This window comes from Tenrec ecaudatus, chromosome 16 (assembly GCF_050624435.1).
Source record: "Tenrec ecaudatus isolate mTenEca1 chromosome 16, mTenEca1.hap1, whole genome shotgun sequence".
NCBI lineage: Eukaryota > Metazoa > Chordata > Mammalia > Afrosoricida > Tenrecidae > Tenrec > Tenrec ecaudatus.
The window spans coordinates 9,717,542-9,737,563 of NC_134545.1; the positions used below are offsets into that span (position 1 = coordinate 9,717,542).

Here is a 20,022-nt window from a genome sequence, read left to right on the forward strand (position 1 = left end):
TCCGAGTTGGTGGTGTCAGTTTGCTCCCAGATGCAGAGTTCTTCATTTGCGAAGCTAAACTGTTTGGTTTTCAGAAGATTTCAGGGGATAACTTTGGTTTAAGATTTAAATATATATATTTTTAATTTAAAAATATTTAAATATTTAAAGAAACTACTACTCTGAGCAGTCGGTTCAGGGGTTCAGCCAGTCTCCCTGACTCCAGAAAGTCTACATTCCATGAGGATTTGAAATTCTGTTCTACATTTGATTAGGATTCCCTCTCACCTCTCCACCCCACCCGCCAACAGTTTTGTCGGCATATAATTCACCTATCACACAATTCAGTCGTCCGATCTGATCAGAATCCTTGTACAGAAGCTTTGCTGGGTATGTTCAGTGACCATCGCTGGGCGCCACCCAGCGATGCAGGTCCCATAACAAAGGTGGCAGTTGTTGACGGGGCAGAGGCAAAATAACCACATATTTTATATTTTCCTCCTACCTCTGAATCCTCCCTGACCTTTGTAGCAAAATGACCTTATGTGGCCACTGACACATTTGCATTGTTCCTTCTTTAAAAAAAATGTATTTTATTTTTTTTGATTGGAATGAAAATAGATACACAAAGTCCTCACTTATCAACATGGTTATATAACACACTCATCAACGGGGGTCCTTCTGTATATACTGATCCACTGAGGATCGTGACCCAGCCCCATTAACACACTCCTCTCATTTCACACTTTGGTGTTTGTTAATGCCCAGCGTCCGTGTTTACTGTGCAGCAGAGTTGGGTGGCAGGCATTTTACTGCTGTTGGGTTACAAGGTAGTGGATAAGTGGGGAGTACATGCACAGGAGAACCTGTGCATCTCAGCAATTGCTGCACGTCTAATTTGGGGACATTGATCCCATTCTTTACATTGCAGTTGCTATCCTTTCCCAAATTGCCCTCCACACGAACATAAGCTAAGTTCCTGGAAGCAAAATCCCTCTTCCCACCTCCCCCTACCCTACCCCTCATAGCCACAAGTCACCTTTGGTATTAGCTGGCTTTGTATAAGGGAGCTCCTGCCCTGTTTGTCCGGCTGCGACTGGCTGACTGGGCTCATCACAGTGCTTTCCTTTCATCCGTCTTTTCTGGGTTTACTGACTGGCGCCTCACTTGTAGTGGAGTGGGGCTCCTGCCGTGGCCTCTTGGGTACCTCCCTCCTGTTGTTCTTCAGCTGCTCTCTGTCCTTGAGGCTGTCTGCAGAGGGCCCTGGTCACCAGGGAATAATTGACCTATGGGCAGACTATGACCTGGGGATTGGAGGAATCCAAGTCCATTGGCACCGTGATGGCTGGCTGCCTGCTCTTTGGAAACAGAAGCCTTCTCGCAAAGAGCCAAGAAACCAGGGTCTTGGGTCGCTTTGCCCTATTTTCTGATTGACTTTTGCTGTAACACTTGGAGTGAGATTTTTAGCATAAGACTATTAATATACTAAATTGAAACCTTTTCTTGGTTTCCTGCCATTTGCATGGACTCTTATGAAACTGGTGATGCAGCAGGTTAAATGTGGGGCTGCTAACTTCAGGGTCAGTGGTTCAAGTCCACCAACTGACCCATGGAAGAAAGATGAGGCAGTCTGCCCCTGTAAAGATTCAGAGTCTTGGCAATCCTGGGGGGGGCAGTTCCACTCAGCTCTGTAGGGTCACCCTGGAGTCTATTGTGACTCGCCAGCAGCGAGTGTTGGTTTTGTACCAATTCTGGGATATTCCTCCTCCCCACGTCTGCTGAGATGATGATGCTTTGTGCACTTGTTGGGGCCTCGCCCGGTAGGGTACATATTAAATTGGAGGTGTTCTAATTCACCTTCTGCTCCCCACACTGCCTGCTGGAAGGGAATCTCCCATAACAACAATTGAGCTCTTAAAACCACAAGTAAGGTCACATCGCTGGACCGTTGCCATGGTACTAACTCACCCTGTTTTCGAGGTCAACCCAGATGGCTCATTCTTTTAAGTACCAAAGCATCCTTAATTACAGTGCAGACCAAGAGAGCAGAGCCCTCCCTACCCAGCCCAGACTCCCTGCCGCTTGGGCACCCTGTGACTTGCTGGCTTTCCGATGTCGATGCCCGTGCTTTCCCACCACTCCGGCGTCACTTCGGAATAGAAGGCATTCCGTGGTTCTAGAACGAAATGATTTCCAAAACCGCAGTTGGGGTGCCATGACTGGAATTTGTTGGGGAGTAGGAACGTGGGAGATGAGTTGTGTTGCGTGTGGTACTAAGCCGTGCTCGGCCCTCCTCCCCTCCAGCAAGCCAAACTGCAGCAGCAGATGGACCTGCAAAAGAATCACATTTTCCGCCTGACTCAAGGATTGCAGGAGGCTCTTGATCGGGCTGACCTGCTGAAGACAGAGAGGAGTGACCTGGAGTTTCAACTGGAAAACATCCAGGTGAGGACCAGCCAAGGGGGAGGCCACCGCCCGAGAAGCGCCTGCAGAGAGCACGTGGCCGCTGGTAGCTGTGTCGGGGAATCACCCAGCTCTCTAGTACACTGATTAGCTGTCGGGAATGCTTCTGCCTCTCCCGAATGTTTCATTGTAACATTTTCCAAACATTTAGAGACACTAGAGGATTTCTTTCTACAGTAACTACCACCTAGATTTTACAATTGACCATTTGTTCTTTTGTGTGTGTGTGTGTGTGTGTGTGTGTGTGTGTGTGTGAGAGAGAGAGAGAGAGAGAGAGAGAGAGATAGATTGACGGACTCTGAAAGGACTCCAAAAGGCTCGTAGAGAACTCTCATTCTCTTACTATACACCCCTTTCAAGCTCACTCAGAGTACCCAGCCGATTCTTCACGGATAAGCTGGTGGCGCGGTTTATGTTCTTCTAAGTTGTGTGGCTGCCCGTGCCACCTTTTTCCAAGTGTTTCCACCAGCAGTCACCGCCCTCTCAGCTTCTCATCTCACCCTTCCAGATGAAGCTGTCCGCTTCGTCACCCTGCTTGCTGAGCACACTGCTCAGAATGTTACCTATTTGGCTAACTTATTGTCTGGTTCAGAGCAGACTGCCGGGAGAAGTTTGGGTTTGAAGTCTGTTCGAAGATTATCTCAGGGTGCTCGTTTCAGGTTGTCATCCAGCCTCAATGGCTCCAGAGGGTCTGGATTCCATTGAGAATTTACCCTTCTGTACTGAATTTTTTTTTTTTTGCTTTGTTTTCTCATCTGTCTATCCCTTGGCCACCCCATCACATGAGCAAGAAGAGCGGCAGTAAATAAACAGATACCGACTCGGTGTCATTTGTGTGGGACTGAAAGTACCAAATTTAAAAGCAGATATCTTTCTGGGTCTGAGCCTGTTTTCTTTGCATGGATTTTAGGTTCTCTATTCCCACGAAAAGGTGAAAATGGAAGGCACTATTTCACAACAAACCAAGCTCATCGACTTTCTGCAAGCCAAAATGGACCAGCCTGCTAAAAAGAAAAAGGTGGGTCAAAGCGTTTGAAAAGGGGGCACTGCCAGGTCCCCTCAATCAATAGTTCCACAGACTTCCACTAGGATAGGCAGTCCTGGGGACAGAGAGGGCAGCCTTGGCCGGAGAACAGGTTTGGGGATTATTAGAGTTGCCCTTACAAAGGATGCATGCGCCATCCATTGAGCCGTGTGACAAACGGCTTCAAGTTCACGGCCTTCACCACTGCAGGGTCTTCCTGTTACAAAGCCATCTTTCCCCCCCTTTACTAGTTGCAGAGCTGGGGTGGTATGCAGAGAAAAAGCTCATTCACTGGTCACGTGTTTGCGGAGTAGGTGGTGTGGAGGGGTCCCGGCGGGGTTAGCAGGTCCTGGCTCCAGTCTCTGGAGGACGCTCCGGCTGCATGCACGGAGCTCAGGGCTTTGGAAATCTGGCCCTGTCCCAATGGTTAGCTAAGAAGGTGACTGGTGCCCAGGACAAGAAGCAAGCTGTCTGCCGTGGCTGGCTGGCTCACTGGACCCTTCATGGGGTATGCACCACCCCATTTAGAGCGTAGCAGGCATACACTCGGGGGCTGCGGGGGGTAGGGATGGGGGGGGACTTGTATTGCTGAAGGCTGCTTTCAATAAGCTCTGTGCAAGCCTGCTGCCCATCTAGCCCCGTGCCCTCTGTGTAGAAAGTGCTTGGAGGAGTGTGCCTCTTCCTTCCAGAGGTGTGCCCGCCCCGGGGGAGCAGTGGCCCCAGTTTCACAAGGCAGGCCTCGGATGACTGGGATTACCCAGGTGGCCCTCTTAGTCCCCTGCTGTATGTTCTGAGCGGGCCAGTACCGTGTTCAAGAACAGCCTACTCCGGGGGGGTGGGGGGGTTTTGCTTGCTGACGTGTGAGCCGTGTGTACATGTGCTTATGACCATGTAATCTTTTGTTTTTACTTTAGCAGCAGGCTGTTCTGGGCTTATCTCACTTGATCTGTTTAAGAGTGTTTGTTTTCTTGTTCTTTTTAAGTGACAAAAAAAATAGGTTTTTTAAGTTGCATAATTTTGTGTTTTTATTTTTCCCACGTATAGGGACTGTTTCCACTCATATATATTTTAGAAGTATGCCCCATTGTTCAGGCATCATTTCAATATTACATTAAAAAATTTTTTAAAATTTACTTGGCACGTCATTTTTATTTCTTTTCTTCTTCTTTTTTTTTCTGTTGGCTTGATTTTTCCACATCATTTTTTAAAACCCTCATCTCCGCGTCTTGCGATTCCGCACCATGAGGCCAGGGCACAGCCAGGGTGGCTCTGAGCCGTTGCTCCTGCATCTGTCCACCACCTCCATTTACTGAGACGCGGGATGGTCAGGATGGGCCTCTCCCAGCCGGAGAGCTCTCAAAGAAGAGGCGGTGGTGATGCGAGCGTCTCTTCTCCTCCCACCCCCAGCCCCCCTTTGATGAACACCTCCACACCCCTCTTTTGTTTCAGCCAGCTGGAACGGGCTATGGCTCGGCCTAACCTTCCCTCCCCTTCACATGCCATTTTTACTAAAAACCCTTGCAGTGAGTATGCGCCTGGCCTCAGCCGAGTCGGAGCCCATTTGCCGGTCTGACGTGCCAGTCTCCAGGAGTTAGGAGATATCTCTGTTTCCATTGCTAGGGTTTATTTAGTCGACGGAAAGAGGACCCTGCTTTACCCACACAGGTTCCTCTGCAGTACAACGAGCTGAAGGTGGCCCTGGAGAAGGAGAAGGCTCGGTGTGCTGAGCTTGAGGAAGCCCTCCAGAAGACCCGCATTGAGCTCCGGTCGGCCCGGGAGGAAGGTAGGGCTGCTCCCCACCCACCAGCTCAGGGCCAGAGAGAGGCCGGGGTCTCCCTCCGTGAGGCCGGTCCAGGCAAACTCAGCATCTGGGCTTGTGACCCACAGCTCTCAGTCCGGGCGTCTGAATCTGCAAACCCGATGGCATCCTTGGCATTGCCTGTTAGGTGTGACAGGAGGCCCTTCTGGCCTCGGGTCTTTAAAAGGCAGCCCAGGGGCATCCTCCTGGCCTGAGTCCCTAGGTGACCCCGCTAACTGGCAGGCGTTGTACTGGTCTCTCTGCAGCTGCCCACCGAAAAGCCACTGACCACCCGCACCCATCCACGCCAGCGACCGCCAGGCAGCAGATTGCAATGTCTGCCATTGTGCGGTCCCCTGAGCACCAGCCCAGTGCCATGAGCCTGCTCGCCCCGCCCTCCAGCCGTAGAAAAGAGTCTTCGACTCCTGAAGGTACGTAGGGTGCCCTGTAGGGTGGCAAGGGCACGCTTGAAAAGCAAGGGTGCACTAAAAGGAAATTGACACAGAGGGAGGGGCCAGTTGATACAAAGGAGGGGCTCTAACCTTCCCTCCCCAAGCCCCAGCCTCCTTGCACACTCAGAATCCCCATCACTCTGGACTCTGCTCTCCCAGAGAGCATTTCTACATTGTATCCATGCTGTGTGACTCTCCAGCTCTGGTATATAATCCTGGTATGCATGGCGGTGCTTTTCTGGAAGGTCATGGGCAGTGCTGAATCAGGCATAGACTGAACCATTGCTCCTAGGAGAATAAGGAACGACTTCCCCATGTTCGCTGAGAGATAGAATGTAAAGATCGTGGCCTTTGTCTATGGATTTTTGAAGGCCCTTGTTCACTGATCAGTACACTACCTTATTTTCTGTGTTTCTAAGTCTAGACGCCTTGTTTCGAGTATGTTGCTGACTCATTAACATCGAGCTCATGCCAACAGCACTCTGACTTGTGCCCGAGTGAAGCTCATCTCACACGTCATCTTTCGGCTGGGAGGCACCGAGCCTCTCACCCTAAGGGGCGCTAGCCAGCACTTCGGTGCTGCGCGTGGGTTTTGGTTTAAACTGTGAAACCACCAACCAAAAGCACAACAGTGTAGAAGATGTGAGAGCAAATAGACTGAGGGGATGATGCTGGTTTCCAGCCCGAGCCCCGGGTCCCACCTCGGCTGGAGACCTGCACACCCAGGGCTCACGTCTTTTACGGCCCCAGGCCTGTCTGGGGATGACCCGGAACCTGCCCTGAGGTTCATTCTGGAGACAGGTTTTAGCAAGTAGGCGGGTTCGTGAATACGGAATCAACCAATAATGAGGATCGAATATACTTTTTACAAGTATGAGAAATTATATCTTCACGTGGGCACCTCCCAAAATTCATGTGAAGGATCCCATGCCGATTTTCACACACTTTTGAAGCTCCCCTCAGGTTTTTCAGCCCCGGTTATCTGCAGGTAGAACCTTATGAAGGTTTTCCTTTCTGAGAGAGGCAGAACAGCGCAGTGTGCCCTGTAAGATAGCCTCTCTTTTCATTTGAATGTTTCTTTGGAGTCTTTCCTATCAGCACACATAGATCTTCCTTGTTCCCTTGAAGGGCCATTCCCTTGTGTCAACAGACAGGGGGTTGGGGGGGGGGGTAGGAGGACATTTAGACTGTTTCCATTTCCTTGTGACGAGAAACGCCCTGCACTTTGCATTGGGGTGGTTGCTGGGTTCAAGGTTAGGTGACTTTAGAGTGCTGGTAGTTTGTGCCCGTTTCTATTCCTACCTTAGCAGAACGTTTTCGGGGCACCTCTGTGCGACAGCTAGCACGTCTCGGTGCTTTGTTCATTTTGGATGCCTGAATAGTATTTCCTTTTGTGGACAGGCCATGTGTTATGGATGAACTCACTTGTGGATGGCGTCCATGAATAATGTTGTTATAAACAATTGTGTCCAAGTGTAGGGATAAACATTTTTCATTCTCAGGAGTGGAATTGGAGGAACGGCCGAACTCTTTCCACCGGGGCTGTTGACCGTGTTACGTTCCCGCCAGCACTGGATGAGGGTCCTGGTGTCTGAGCAGCCCTGCCAACACTTACTTTCATTTGGCCGTCCAAATAGGTGTGAAGCGGGATCTTGTTGTGAGTTGGATTTGCGTTGTCCTAGGATTAACGGCGCCGAGTGTCTTTGCTTCTGCCCAGTGGCCACGTGTCTGCAGTGTAGGCAAAGTGTCTGTTCAAGAATTTTGCCCAATATTTGGTTGGCTTGACGGAGGCTTTTTTGGTTTGCTTTTTTAAATATATACTGACTACAAGTCCCTTCAAAGCAGTGGTTCTCAGCCTTCCTAATGCCGTGACCCTTTAATACAGTTCCTCTTGTTGTGGAGACCCTCCTCCTCACAACCATAAAATTATTTTGGTGGCTACTTCATCACTGTCATTTTGCTACTTTGATGAATGAGGCGACACCCAAAGGGGTCGTGACCCACAGGTTGAGAACCGTTGCTTTAAAGAGTCATAATTTGTAAAGATTTCCTCCCATCTTGTAGGCCATCGTTGTGCTTGCTCAGTGGCATCATTTGGACTGGGGGGTGGCACCCTTCAGGGGAACGACGGGGCTGCCCCTGTAAAGATGTACTGTCCATATAGGGGTGCTATGGGTCAGAGGTGACTTGGCGGCAGTGGGTTTAGGATGTTTGGGATTTTTTGGTGGTGGTCTTGGTGTGAATGGGTTTTCTAGAAATGCTTGTGCCACGGTGCTTATGTGTTCTACTGCCGATCGAAGGTTCTGAGGCAGGGACCTCCAGCCCCTCGGAGGGGCAAAGACGAGGCAGGCTGCCTCTGGAACGATTTCCAGCCTTAGAAGCCCCAGGGGCCAGTCGCACTCTGTCCCCACAGGGCTGCCCCGTTGGAGTTGACTGACAGTCGTGGTCACGACACGGTGTCTTTTCTGCAGAATTCAGCCGGCGTCTTAAGGAGCGCATGCACCACAACATCCCTCACCGCTTCAACGTCGGGCTGAACATGCGAGCCACCAAGTGCGCCGTGTGTCTGGATACCGTGCACTTCGGACGCCAGGCATCCAAATGTCTCGGTGAGAACAGCGCCCGAGTGCCTGCACGTCCCCGCAGAGAAGCCTGGCGGTGGGTGGGGTGTGTGTGTGCAGCTTTTCCTCCCCTTTGCCCAGCGCAGCTGCTCTCAGGCTCGGCAAGTGCAGCAGGAGGACTCTATTTTTTCCCTGGAAAAGGAGCGAGTTTTGGCTTGTCCTCAGCTCCCTACTGCAACCCACTGAGCAAAAGCACCTTGGGAAGCTGGGCTCCTTTCCAACCTCCTCCTGGTCAAGGTGGCCTCACCCCACTCTGAGGCTGGCTGCTGGTGCCAATGGCCCTGCTCCCTAGTGTCCTTTAAACACCTGTTTATGGGCAACCAGGTGGAGCGCTCCTGATGCCCACTCGGCCCCTCTCTGTCCGAGGCTGGCTGGAGACGCCTTGAGGGGGGCTGGCAGAGGAAGAGAGAGACCCAGGATGGGCTGGGCAAGGGTTCAGGTCACTCACTGCTTCTCCCCAGAGTGCCAGGTGATGTGTCACCCTAAGTGCTCCACGTGCTTGCCTGCCACCTGCGGCCTGCCCGCCGAGTACGCCACACACTTCACTGAGGCCTTCTGCCGGGACAAGATGAATTCTCCGGGGCTCCAGACCAAGGAGCCCAGCAGCAGCCTGCACCTGGAGGGCTGGATGAAGGTGCCCAGGTAGGGCCGGAGGGCAGCCAGGGCGGGGCAGGCGCTGGCCCAGGGCTCCCCCGTGCTGCCTGGGGACCCAGCTCTCCTAGGATTCCCTCTCCGGCCCAGCCCACCCTCTTCGGACTCCTCCGAGGTCCAACAGTTTCCTTTTGGATCTTGATTTTCCCAGGAATAATAAGCGAGGACAGCAAGGCTGGGACAGAAAGTACATTGTCCTGGAGGGATCCAAAGTCCTAATTTATGACAACGAAGCCCGAGAAGGTAAATGGACGAGGCAGGGGTGTTTCTGTGCACCTGGTCAACCCAGGTCTCTGAGTGCACTGGGTGTTGGAGGCCATCGTTTCTGTTTCTTTCTCTCTCTTTTTTTTTGAAAGCCTTCTAATGGGTCTCCCATTTTTGAAAACTAAAACCCCAATGACTTTTTCTAAAGGTTATTGGTCCGATACTCACACCTATAGGTCTCCCCTCTGAGGAACCTGCAGGGTGCTGCCCTGAAGAGTCTACCTGCTAATACACCTTCCGAGAACTTCTGCCTCAGTCAGCTAACCCATAAATCCGCACCGCCGTCAGACAGTTGACTGTGCTGCTCATCTGACGCACTTTATTTTTCTTTATCTTCCCTCCCCGCCCTCTCTGCGCACCTCTCTCCCCTCTCTGCTCTCCCGTGCCCCGTCACGTGCGCACTCTTTCTCCTCCACTCCTGCCCCCCCTGCGCCCCTCTCTCTCTCTCTCGCTCTCGCTCTCGCTCTCTCTGGTCTCCCCTTGTTCTTGTTCCCGTTCTTTGGTTTTTCTTTCTGCCCTTCCTCTTTGCACCAAGCTGGACAGAGGCCGGTGGAAGAATTTGAGCTGTGCCTTCCCGACGGGGACGTGTCTATTCATGGTGCCGTTGGTGCTTCTGAACTCGCAAATACAGCCAAAGCAGGTGAGGCAGGGCCTGCAGGCGGGCTGGTCCGAGGATGTAGGAGGGCGAGGGTGGCCCCGGCGTCTGAGTCTTGTTAGGGGTGGTGGCTGTAGGTCTCAGATTCTGCATCTCAGCTATCTAAGGACCATCCTTCACAGTGGCAGTGGTGGGAACCCTCCTGGCCTGTGTCCTCTGTAACCGTCTTAGAGGCCCCTGCATGTTGCTCTCTCTGCGACCTACATGTCCACCCCCCCACTCCCACCCCCACCCCATGCTGTGCCCTCTTTGGCCCTCCTAGCGCTCCCTCATCTGCTGTGCTCTCTGTGACTCTCCTAGATGTCCCGTACATACTGAAGATGGAGTCCCACCCACACACCACCTGCTGGCCCGGGAGAACCCTCTACTTGCTAGCGCCCAGCTTCCCCGACAAGCAGCGCTGGGTCACTGCCTTGGAATCAGTGGTGGCAGGTGGGAGAGTGTCTAGGGAGAAAGCAGAGGCCGATGCTGTGAGTATAACTGTGGGCATGGGAGCTGGGGTTTGCAGAGCAGGGTCTGGCCTAGTGATTGTGTGTTGGTAGGCACAGTGCCCACCGGGGCCCCTTGTCTGAGGGCTGACGGCTCAATGCTGTGCTATGAAGGGGTTTTGAGGTGAGGTGGGGCCAAGTCCCCCCTCAGCAGCATCGAGTACAGGTACCGGAGGCAGTCTCTGGGGTACAATAGTACATGCACTTAAAAGGAATCCTCTTGTGTGCGTGCATGCGTGAGGTCATGTGGGCGAAGTTTGAGACCCAAGCACATTGGCCCTGAGGCTCCATTTAAAGGCTGCCAGGGACCGTGACCCCTCGACGACACTCCACTGCCTCTCCTCCCTCGGCCGTGGTTTGTTCTCTGCAGGAGGCTTAAGGACCTCTTTACTTTAAGGTGTTAGAGATATAGGTATGACTTGATTAGCATCCCTCCGCCCAGACGTCCCTGGTACAGATAGAACTCACCAGACGCCTCTCTGAAAACACTTGGCTCCTCATAAGCTCTCGGGTGTTAGTGGTCAGAACATCCTATCCCAGGAGAGGAGTGTCTCTCAGTGGGTAGATTGTGCAGTCCACGTGTGAGCCTCCTACTGAAGCCCCTGTTACTGTGTACAACAGGCCCGGGGCTGCGTTCCCGCCGAGCTGCTGCCCGCATGGGTTCAGGTAAAGAGACCGAGAGCTTTGCTGGGCCTCTGTAGAGGCCGTGCTGAGCCCCGCTGCAGCCTCAGGGGAAGGAGCCTTCCCTGTGCCTTATTAACTCTCTGCAGGGCAATCTGTGTGAGCTGCCGCCCATTCCCAGCCAGGACTGGCTGTGTCTGCTCCTTCACTTACTCCTGTGTCCACGTGGGGTGATAGCTCCCGTGCTAATTAACACCTGCCCCCAGCGATTCCAGTCACCCTCACATCTTGCCCTGTAGAGCTCAGGTCGAGAGGCAGACCAAGCCAAGAGCAGATGTGTGTTTCCGAGTATGTGCACAAGGGCCTTGCCTTTCTTCCTGGCGTGAAACTTCTCTCAGTTCGTGATCTTTCTCTTTGGAGGTATACGTCATGAGCGGTGCCACCTGACCTTGGTTCTCTCTCTCTCTCTCTCTCTTTCCCCATCTGTCTCTCCCTCCCTCCCTCCCTCTATGAAAACAGAAATTACTTGGAAATTCACTGCTAAAGTTGGAGGGTGATGACCGGCTTGACATGAACTGCACGCTGCCCTTCAGCGACCAGGTGAGGTGGGCCCGGCACTGCCAGCCAGTGTTGGGCCAGAGCCACCGTCATGGGCTTTGTGGCTTGGCTGCCCCATGGGGTATGTCTGGTGACATGGCTGTGCTTATGGTCTCCCTGTGGATTTCTGCCCCTGCAGGTGGTGTTGGTGGGGACTGAGGAAGGACTGTATGCACTGAATGTCTTGAAAAACTCCCTGACCCATGTCCCGGGCATTGGAGCTGTCTTCCAGATTTATATCATCAAGGACCTGGAGAAGCTCCTCATGATAGCAGGTGTGAGGCCAAGAGCTCTCTCTGCACCTTGGTCAGGAAGGAGTGTCAATCTAAAATGAGTGGAATCAGTTTTGTGCTTCATACAAGGAAGACCCTTGTGGTCACCCAAAGGGCTCTGTGCTCTGGAGTTATCAGGGCGCCCCCCCCCCTGGAGGCAGGCAGCATCCCAGCAGGCAGGGAGGAGGAAGGGCAGAAGAAAGGGAAGTTCCCCGTGTCTGTCCGACTGTGACCAGATGGACAGGTTGGGCTCCACCCGTACACTACAAATTCAGATGGACACGAACCATCTAACTACCACACACAGTTAGCTGCCACCCTGTTCACAGTCAGGCTTTACCAGTTGCCCTGCCCCCCAGGCCTCCCCAGGGTATTTTCCTGTGGATTCCTTGTACAGCCCAGGGACACGCATTGTGTGTGGTTGTCAGGTCTCTGGCCCTTTCACTTTGGGTTCTTTCCTCAGCCTTGCCTGATCTGTCACGACACTGATATACTTGAGGAGTGCACAGCTGTTATGTGTGTCCCCTGCCCCCTCGCCTTGTCCTAGCGCAATCTCTCTTCCCTTTGTCTGGGAGGAAGTGCGCTATGAACGTGCAGCTGACAGTCCACAGTCCTTGATTTTATATCCCCGACTCTTGAACGGAAAGGCAAGTGCTGATGTTTCAGATCTAAAACTTGGACCCCAAACACAGGACACCTGTGGAAGCCCAGTCCACCAGAGTGGCATCCAGTGGCTGTCGTTTGGGAAGGCACCCTCCCGTGCCCTCGCCTCTCGGCTTCACGCTGACAGGGGCGCTGCCCTCTTCCCTCCAGGGGAAGAACGGGCCCTGTGCCTCGTGGATGTGAAGAAAGTGAAGCAGTCTCTAGCACAGTCGCACCTTCCCGCCCAGCCAGACATCTCGCCCAGCGTTTTCGAAGCCGTCAAGGGCTGCCACTTGTTCGCTGCTGGCAAGGTAAACCTCCCAGGACCTCCACGGCCCCGTGCGCGTGAAATCCGCACTGCTTCGCTTCCCACGGCGCTTGTGATTTGGCCTGGAAAATTGCATGTCTTCAAACTGGGTCAAATTTGTACTGCTTCCTGTGGGCACCTGAAATACTGTGTGCAGCCGTGACATTTGCTCAGGCCGGGGCGCTACAGGAATTGCGTGTCTGAGAGGAGAAGCGGGGCTGAAATGAACACAGCTGAAAAGATGACCCAGGGTTTTTTTAAAGAGTGTGCTCATTTGTCTGACATCCTTTCTGAGATCAGGGAGCCCTGGAACTGTATCGGATAGAAGGATGTTTTATTAATTCTAATCTGCTGCAGCATTTGCATAGCAGTGATTTATTGAGAACTCCGGGTAATGCTTGGGTAATTTCCAGCTGTCTCTGATCCAGCACCAGGGTGAGGGACAGGCTTTCTCTCTGTTAGCGCTGGGGAGAGGCCCCTGTCTCCTTTCAGCATCTGCAGACGTCCATGTGTACTGTGGGTCTACCAGGGTCTCAGACAGGGACTGCAGGTCCACAGGATACACTTCACCGGTGCCTCTTCTCTGTTGGTGGTGGTAGGTTCCTCTGCACTAATCTCATGTAAACTCCAAGGTGTTGCAAGCCCCACCCCAGGGAAACTCTCCTTACATCAGACCCGGCCTTCCTAGATGGGGTTAGGTGTGCTGTGCCCTACGCTTAATCCTTTTACGACCGTTATAGCCGATGACATCATTGGGCATTGTTACATTGTATCATTTTGTAACTGGCAAACCACTGTCAGTCATGGTGGTGTTAGGTGGGTCTCTTAAGCCATCTCTGGATCCCCGTGAAAGACGCTTGTTCTAAGGCTGCTCCCAACCAGGGGTGGTCCTGTCCCCCAGGGGGCACTGGGCAACATCTGGAGACATTTTTGGTTTCACAAGTAGGGGGTTGGCACTATAGCCATCTACTGTGTAGAGAGAGGCCAGAGATGCTGCTCAGCGTCCCTCACGGCACATGACAGCCTCTGTCCCCAAACTAGACACCCCACCACCATTACTGAAAAGATTAATCTGAGCTCCCGTAGAAGAATCCCCATCAAAAAGGGGAAAGAACAGACTTCGAAATCATTGTGGAATACAGAGCTGGATAAACCCCTGAACGAATGCCCTGGATCATCTTTAAGGCCGAAACCGGAGGCTTTTGAACACCAGACAGTGGAAGAGTCCACTTGGTGGAGAATGTCTGCCTCGAGCCTTGCGCTCTTGTAGACCTGTCTCTGTGGGGGTCACGTTCACTGCAGCACCTCAGAGGGTCAGAGAGGAACCTGCAGGGGGTTTGAGGCCATGGTCCCGGGGGTGGGGGGAACCTCTCCGAAAAGGAGGGTGCGGGTGATCGCCCAGCTCAGAGAACATAGTGGACGTCATGGGTAGAGACTATTGATGCAGTACAGGTTCTGCGGGAAATGTTTCCAACCCAAACAATGAATCACATAAATTCTAGCTGGACCGATTAGTCGCTCCAGCACGTGAGTGGTGCTGCCACCGAGAAACTACTCTAAGCTGGTGTACTTTCCCAGTTTTTGGGTTGAGGCAGCATGTGCACTAGTGGCCCCTCTAACTTTCCATTTCTCCCGCTTCCCCCGCCCCGGTTGCTTCTTAGATTGAGAGTGGACTCTGCATATGTGCAGCCATGCCCAGCAAAGTGGTCATACTCCGTTACAACGAGAATCTCAGCAAGTATTGCATCCGGAAGGTACGGCCCGGAGGGGCGTGGCCCAGCCTCTCCCACGCTGCTGGGTTTGGAAAGCTGGCTGTCTCCGGGGAACAGCCTGGAGCCAGGAGTCAGGGCTGTCAGTTCTCTGTCTCCTTAGAGAGGGGGACCCTCCTCCTCCCTGGGGGAGCCTCCATTGCTGCCTGTAGCTGGAGCTTCCAGTTCATTTTTCTCCCGTTCATTGTCCAGTGGCAAAACCAGTCAATGAGCATTTGAGGAAGCTGGTGTGTGAGAGACAGAGAGAAGGAAAGCGTTCTCTCTGAAAGCCAGCAGTCCCCAGTGACACGCATCGGGCTCTCTCAGGGCGCAGAGGTTCCTTCCTATCGATAACCTCGTGGGGAAGCCAGGGCCACTTGGTTTGATGGGTAATGAGGCAGCTCACAGTGTGGCTGAGTGCAGGTTAGCGTGTTGGGTTTGCCTAACGTCCTTGGGAAGCCTCTGTTCCCTAGGTTGAGAACGCTGCACCTGTCGTCAGCCAAACTGACTGTCGAGGTGTTTTCGTGCAGAGAAATGAGGGTGGACACATAGGGCCATTCTCAGTCGCACCAACTCTGTGGCTGTGTCGATTCTGACTCATCAGATCCAGTAGAGCTGTCCCTGGAAGGTTGCCACGGTTGTCTGTCTTTACCGCCGACTGCTGCCTCTTGCTCTCGTAGAGCAGCCGACGGGTTTGAACTGCTGACATGTTGGTTATCAACCAAGTAACTTAACCCCTGCCCCACCAGGCTTCTTTATTAGCAGTTGAGTTAAAGCGCCATCTCTGGGCAGGATGTGCTGTTTGTGTTTGTGTTTTGATCGAGTGCCTCCTGGGAGCAGAGACTCCGCCGCCTGTCATCATATAGACGCTGTTCCCGAGGGCAGTCCCCGCTGCTCAGTTCAGGGCGACTGAGGCACAGGGAGACCTCAAGTTCCAACGTGGAAACCCAAGCTGAACTTGGACTTTCTTTACCATTTAGCTACGTCATGCAGCCTGTTTCCTCATACTTAGTGCTTGATCAGTAGATATTGTATGGTATGGCTATTGCTGATTAGAGTTGGAACTGGAAACCTTCGCAGAAATTCTAAGACATCCTTGCTTCTCTGTGAGGCCTGACGATCGTTTTGCGTAAGGAAGTCTGGGTGTTTGAAGACTTCTACACCCAGTGCCATCATGTCAGTAGAGGGCTCGGGAGGCTGTAAGTCTTGATGGGAGCAGACAGCCTCGTCTTTCTTCCACCAATTGGTTTCGTGCGTTTAAACCGCCAACCTTGTGGTGAGCACTCTAGTATCTAACCTGCATTGGCAAGCAGGTAGAAATAAGCAGGGGGCAGAGAATGAAGATATGTTCATAGTGATGATGGTACAGCTAACGTGGGTTCGAGCTAGAGATTCACACACCAGCAAAAAAGAAAATTCAGACCACTGCTTCTGATCATGACTTCGGGTCTTTCCTCTGATGCGCAGGTTGTGTTCTTGACATTTCGGTCTTTGGAGGCTGCCTTTTCATTGCAGTGGTGCTTCTCGGCCTTTCGGGGCTGTGATCCCACCTTACTTCTTAGTCTGGGGGGGGGGGGGCGGAGAAAGAGAGGAAGAGCTAGAGGGGTCAGCGGTCACCGAGAAGAGCGGGAAAGGGCGTTCTTTGTGTGGCAGCGTGAAGCGCGCCAGGTGGCACGTGTCTGCACCAGTCGGAAGCAGAGAGCCTGGGGCAGGGTCCTGGCCTGTGCTGGCACTCCGATCCTCCTCTGCCCTCTCCCCCCCCAGGAAATCGAGACCTCAGAGCCCTGCAGCTGTATCCACTTCACCAATTACAGTATCCTCATCGGAACCAATAAATTCTACGAAATTGACATGAAGCAGTACACGCTTGAGGGTAGGGCCCTACCCACCCCCTCGTCCCCTCCCTCTGGTCCTCACCCCGCACCTCTCCCAGAGATCATTCCTGAGGCCCCGCTTCTCACCTGCCTTTGCAGAATTTGTGGATAAGAACGACCATTCCTTGGCGCCTGCCGTGTTTGCCTCCTCTTCCCACAGCTTCCCCGTGTCCATGGTGCAGGTGAACGGTGCGGGCCAGCGGGAGGAGTACCTGCTCTGCTTCCACGGTGAGTCCCAGCTGCCGCCACGCAGCCTGGGTTGGGGTGGGCACGGTGGGTTCTGCTGGGAATGGAAAGAATGCCGTTCCAGTGCCACCAGCTCCTCCCCATCGGATCTGTCCCACTCCCGTCTAGCTCTGTCCCTCCTCTCCTCGGTCCCTCACCGCCCTTTCTCCTCCTCTCTCTTCTCCCCTGCCTCCTCAGGGTTGCAGACCCAGTGTGACTCACGTAGTAATAAGACCTGAAATGCCTCGCTCTCTGCGGCGAACCAGGGTCTGTTCTTAATTTCCTTTCTTGAAGAGGAGGTATGCGAACCCGTGATCCAGCTGTCACCGTTTACAATGTACAGAGGTCTGCAGTGCACATGCTGGCCTAGATTTCTCCTTTCTTTCCCTTGGAGAGAGAGAGACAGACAGACAGACACACGCGCACACACCACCACCACCACCCCACACCAGGTCTCTGTCTCTCCCTCTGCCTCCTTGCCTTGCTTTCCCATCCCGAGCATCTCTCTGTCTCCTCCTCCCTCCAGCCACCCCTCCTTAATAAATTGCTTGTCAGGTGTGGTTCCGAGACTGACCTCGGGTTTCAACAATGCAGAATTCTCTAGGCTCTTCTTCCATCACAGTGTGTGTCCCTCTGCCCCACCTTCTGCTCCACCCCCGACTCCCGCCCCAAGAGCCTAAACTCCTGCCCTGGGCTCTTCACTCCCTGCAGAATTTGGGGTGTTCGTGGATTCTTATGGAAGACGCAGCCGCACCGACGATCTTAAGTGGAGCCGCTTGCCTTTGGCCTTTGGTAAGTACGGCGAGATGGAGAGGGCTCCCCTCTTGGCGCCCTGGGCCCTGGGAGGGAAGTGCCGATGGGCTTCCTTTCGGCCAGCACGCTGCGCTTCTGGATCCCATGAGACAGCAAGCAACATTGCTGGTGTCTAATGCAGAGAAACTGAGGCTTGATGAGGAGTGATGCCAGCCAGACCCAGGGAAGCTACCGACCCCAGTCCTAGTGTCAGGTTCCTCGTGTGTCGCGTTCCTCTTGTTGGAAAGGCAGCGGGAGCCTGTGGCCTTCAAAGGCCCATGACCTAGCTGCACCCTTTGAAATGGAACAGGCCCTGACTAGGCAGAGCACTGAGGCCTTGCCCGTTCTTTTTCTGAACATGAACAGAGCCGTGATGAATGTCCTTGTTGATGGTAATCCTTTTGCACCTAACAGAGAGTGCCCGCTTAGGATTCGTCTCCAAAAGTGGTTCCCGTGAGCACACACAGATCCAAGAATGTGTGTACGTGTCATTGCAAATATCTTAGAAGAGTTTGGGGACCGAAACATACCTTCTCAGGAGAGTTCTTGCTACATAACTAGCTGTCCTAGCACCGGTGACTTGGAATACAGCTAGCTGCTCATTGCCCTGGAGACTGGCCAGGGGTTGCCTCATGCGGTGGCAGTGGGACACTGAGACAACTACGAGATCCCCGGGGGGGCTCTCAGATGCAGCAGGCAGTGACCCTTCATGGCCTGTTGGCTGGGAGACCTCGCTTGCTGTCCACGTGACCTCTACACTTGCCCCGATTCTGAAAGGCACTGAATGGGCTAATACCAAAGTGGTGCCTCCCACCACCAAGACTGGTGCCCATCCTCTCTCCTTGACGGCAGAAGTTGTGGAAGGCACGTCCTGTCTCATGGCAGCTACCCAGTGATACAGTGAGGCGGTGCGAAGGAGAGCAGAGAAGCCTAGAGCTTTTAACTTCATTCCTTTGCCATTTCATTAAAAAAAAATACACCAATCACCTGCTGCAGGAGGCACAGTGGAAAGTCTCACCCACCACCCTCCTCCTCTTTTTGGCCCCCCTCCCCCAAAGACAGCCAGGCCAGGCATTCCTTACCCACCAGTGCTTCCTTCAACTTAGAGCATGCAGGTGGGCAGCGAGAGCGTCCTTGAGCCCTGGTCCACTGGGCACGCTCCATGGTTGTGCCCTGACTTCTCTAACTCCGCTCTCTCCACCCTTGACTTGTGTCTCTTCCTTCCTCACAATGAACAGCAGGGCTGCTGGCAGCGTGGTGCTGGCCCCGGGTGTGTCTGTCTGCCTCTGTCCTTGGGGTGGCTGGGTCAGAGCGTGCATGGTTCACGCTCCCTGTTCCCCTTCTCTCCCCTCCCCCCATGCTCCTGCTCTTTGGTGACCTGCAGCCTACAGAGAACCGTACCTGTTTGTGACTCACTTCAACTCGCTCGAAGTTATTGAGATCCAGGCACGGTCCTCTCTGGGGTAAGTGCTACCCTTCTCACCTGGGCGGGACAGGACACTGTACTGTGCGCATGTCCCTCCCTAACCTGTGGGGACTCTCCTTTGGGATTCCATAGGACCCCTGCCCGAGCGTATCTGGAAATTCCGAACCCACGCTACCTGGGCCCTGCGATTTCGTCGGGAGCGATTTACCTGGCTTCCTCCTACCAGGATAAACTGCGGGTCATCTGCTGCAAGGGGAACCTGGTGAAAGAGTCCAGCACCGAGCACCACCGGGTCCCCTCCACCTCCCGCAGGTACCTCTCACCAGCCTCCTTGCGGGGCCCAGAGTGCTTCTGTGCCACGCGCAGGCAATCCTGCTGACCTGGCTGAAGGCCTCCCACCCTCCCCTCTGCCCTCCCTGAGCCCATCAGCATCTAAAGGACACTGTCCTCCACAAGGGGCAGGAGGGCTGTACGGTGCCTCGTGTGAAAGCAGGGAGAGCACCACCTGGTCTCTCTGGCGGGTATTGTCAGCAACAGTTAGAACGGGGGAGCACTGCACATGCATGGCTCTAGCTGACATTGTCACCATTGCTGCTTCTGGGCTTGCTGCCAGGGACATTGTGGGGGGCACACTGGCGGCCGGCGGGATGAGACCCCGTCAGTCATCCCAGCCCAAGTCCACAAGGTGCAAGCCCAGTGGTGGCCAAGAGGAAACCCCAGAGAAGCGAGGTGGGGACAGAGAGGAGAGGAGGTCCAGAGTGGGGGACAAGGTGCGTGGCTGGGGAGCGCCCGACTGCCTGGTGGGTTACCCAGGGTGCCACTGTGACCTCGCAGCACAGGAGCGGGTGATGGTTCTTTTTGCTCATTTTCACTTAAGTTTTGACTGTAGTGCAGTCATTTGGTACAAGATTGGAAAGGTACCAAGGAGGGTGTGTCTCTAGTACAGCATCTCTCCTTACCCTCTGCCTATGCCCTAGCCCTGCCTCTCAGGGTCCTTCTCGGGAGAAAACGGTCTCCTCTATTTGTGTTTCCGTCTGGAGATGTCTTATTCATGTATAAGCGTGTGCGTGCCTGTGTGTGCGTGCGTGTTTCTCCTCCTTTTGTAGTATTACAGTTCCATGGA

The 20,022-nt window shown here is 53.5% G+C and overlaps 1 protein-coding gene across 6 annotated transcripts in view; it reads left to right on the top strand.

The window, feature by feature from the left end:
- The window catches only part of CIT (citron rho-interacting serine/threonine kinase), a 196,271-nt gene that overhangs the window by 168,492 nt on the left and 7,757 nt on the right, over positions 1 to 20,022 (top strand). For 2 of the 6 annotated variants that reach the window (XM_075533368.1, XM_075533369.1), the window contains exons 29-47: positions 2,284 to 2,424; positions 3,353 to 3,460; positions 5,087 to 5,249; positions 5,531 to 5,695; positions 8,188 to 8,325; positions 8,799 to 8,979; positions 9,140 to 9,231; positions 9,788 to 9,892; positions 10,208 to 10,377; positions 11,017 to 11,061; positions 11,536 to 11,616; positions 11,753 to 11,888; positions 12,699 to 12,838; positions 14,496 to 14,588; positions 16,347 to 16,455; positions 16,556 to 16,684; positions 17,393 to 17,473; positions 18,858 to 18,936; positions 19,032 to 19,211. In XM_075533368.1, coding sequence (XP_075389483.1) covers positions 2,284 to 2,424; positions 3,353 to 3,460; positions 5,087 to 5,249; positions 5,531 to 5,695; positions 8,188 to 8,325; positions 8,799 to 8,979; positions 9,140 to 9,231; positions 9,788 to 9,892; positions 10,208 to 10,377; positions 11,017 to 11,061; positions 11,536 to 11,616; positions 11,753 to 11,888; positions 12,699 to 12,838; positions 14,496 to 14,588; positions 16,347 to 16,455; positions 16,556 to 16,684; positions 17,393 to 17,473; positions 18,858 to 18,936; positions 19,032 to 19,211 — 2,336 coding nt within the window. The remainder of the gene's footprint in view (positions 1 to 2,283; positions 2,425 to 3,352; positions 3,461 to 5,086; positions 5,250 to 5,530; positions 5,696 to 8,187; positions 8,326 to 8,798; positions 8,980 to 9,139; positions 9,232 to 9,787; positions 9,893 to 10,207; positions 10,378 to 11,016; positions 11,062 to 11,535; positions 11,617 to 11,752; positions 11,889 to 12,698; positions 12,839 to 14,495; positions 14,589 to 16,346; positions 16,456 to 16,555; positions 16,685 to 17,392; positions 17,474 to 18,857; positions 18,937 to 19,031; positions 19,212 to 20,022) is intronic. The other 4 variants (XM_075533372.1, XM_075533373.1, XM_075533371.1 and 1 more) reach the window with 3 other exon arrangements.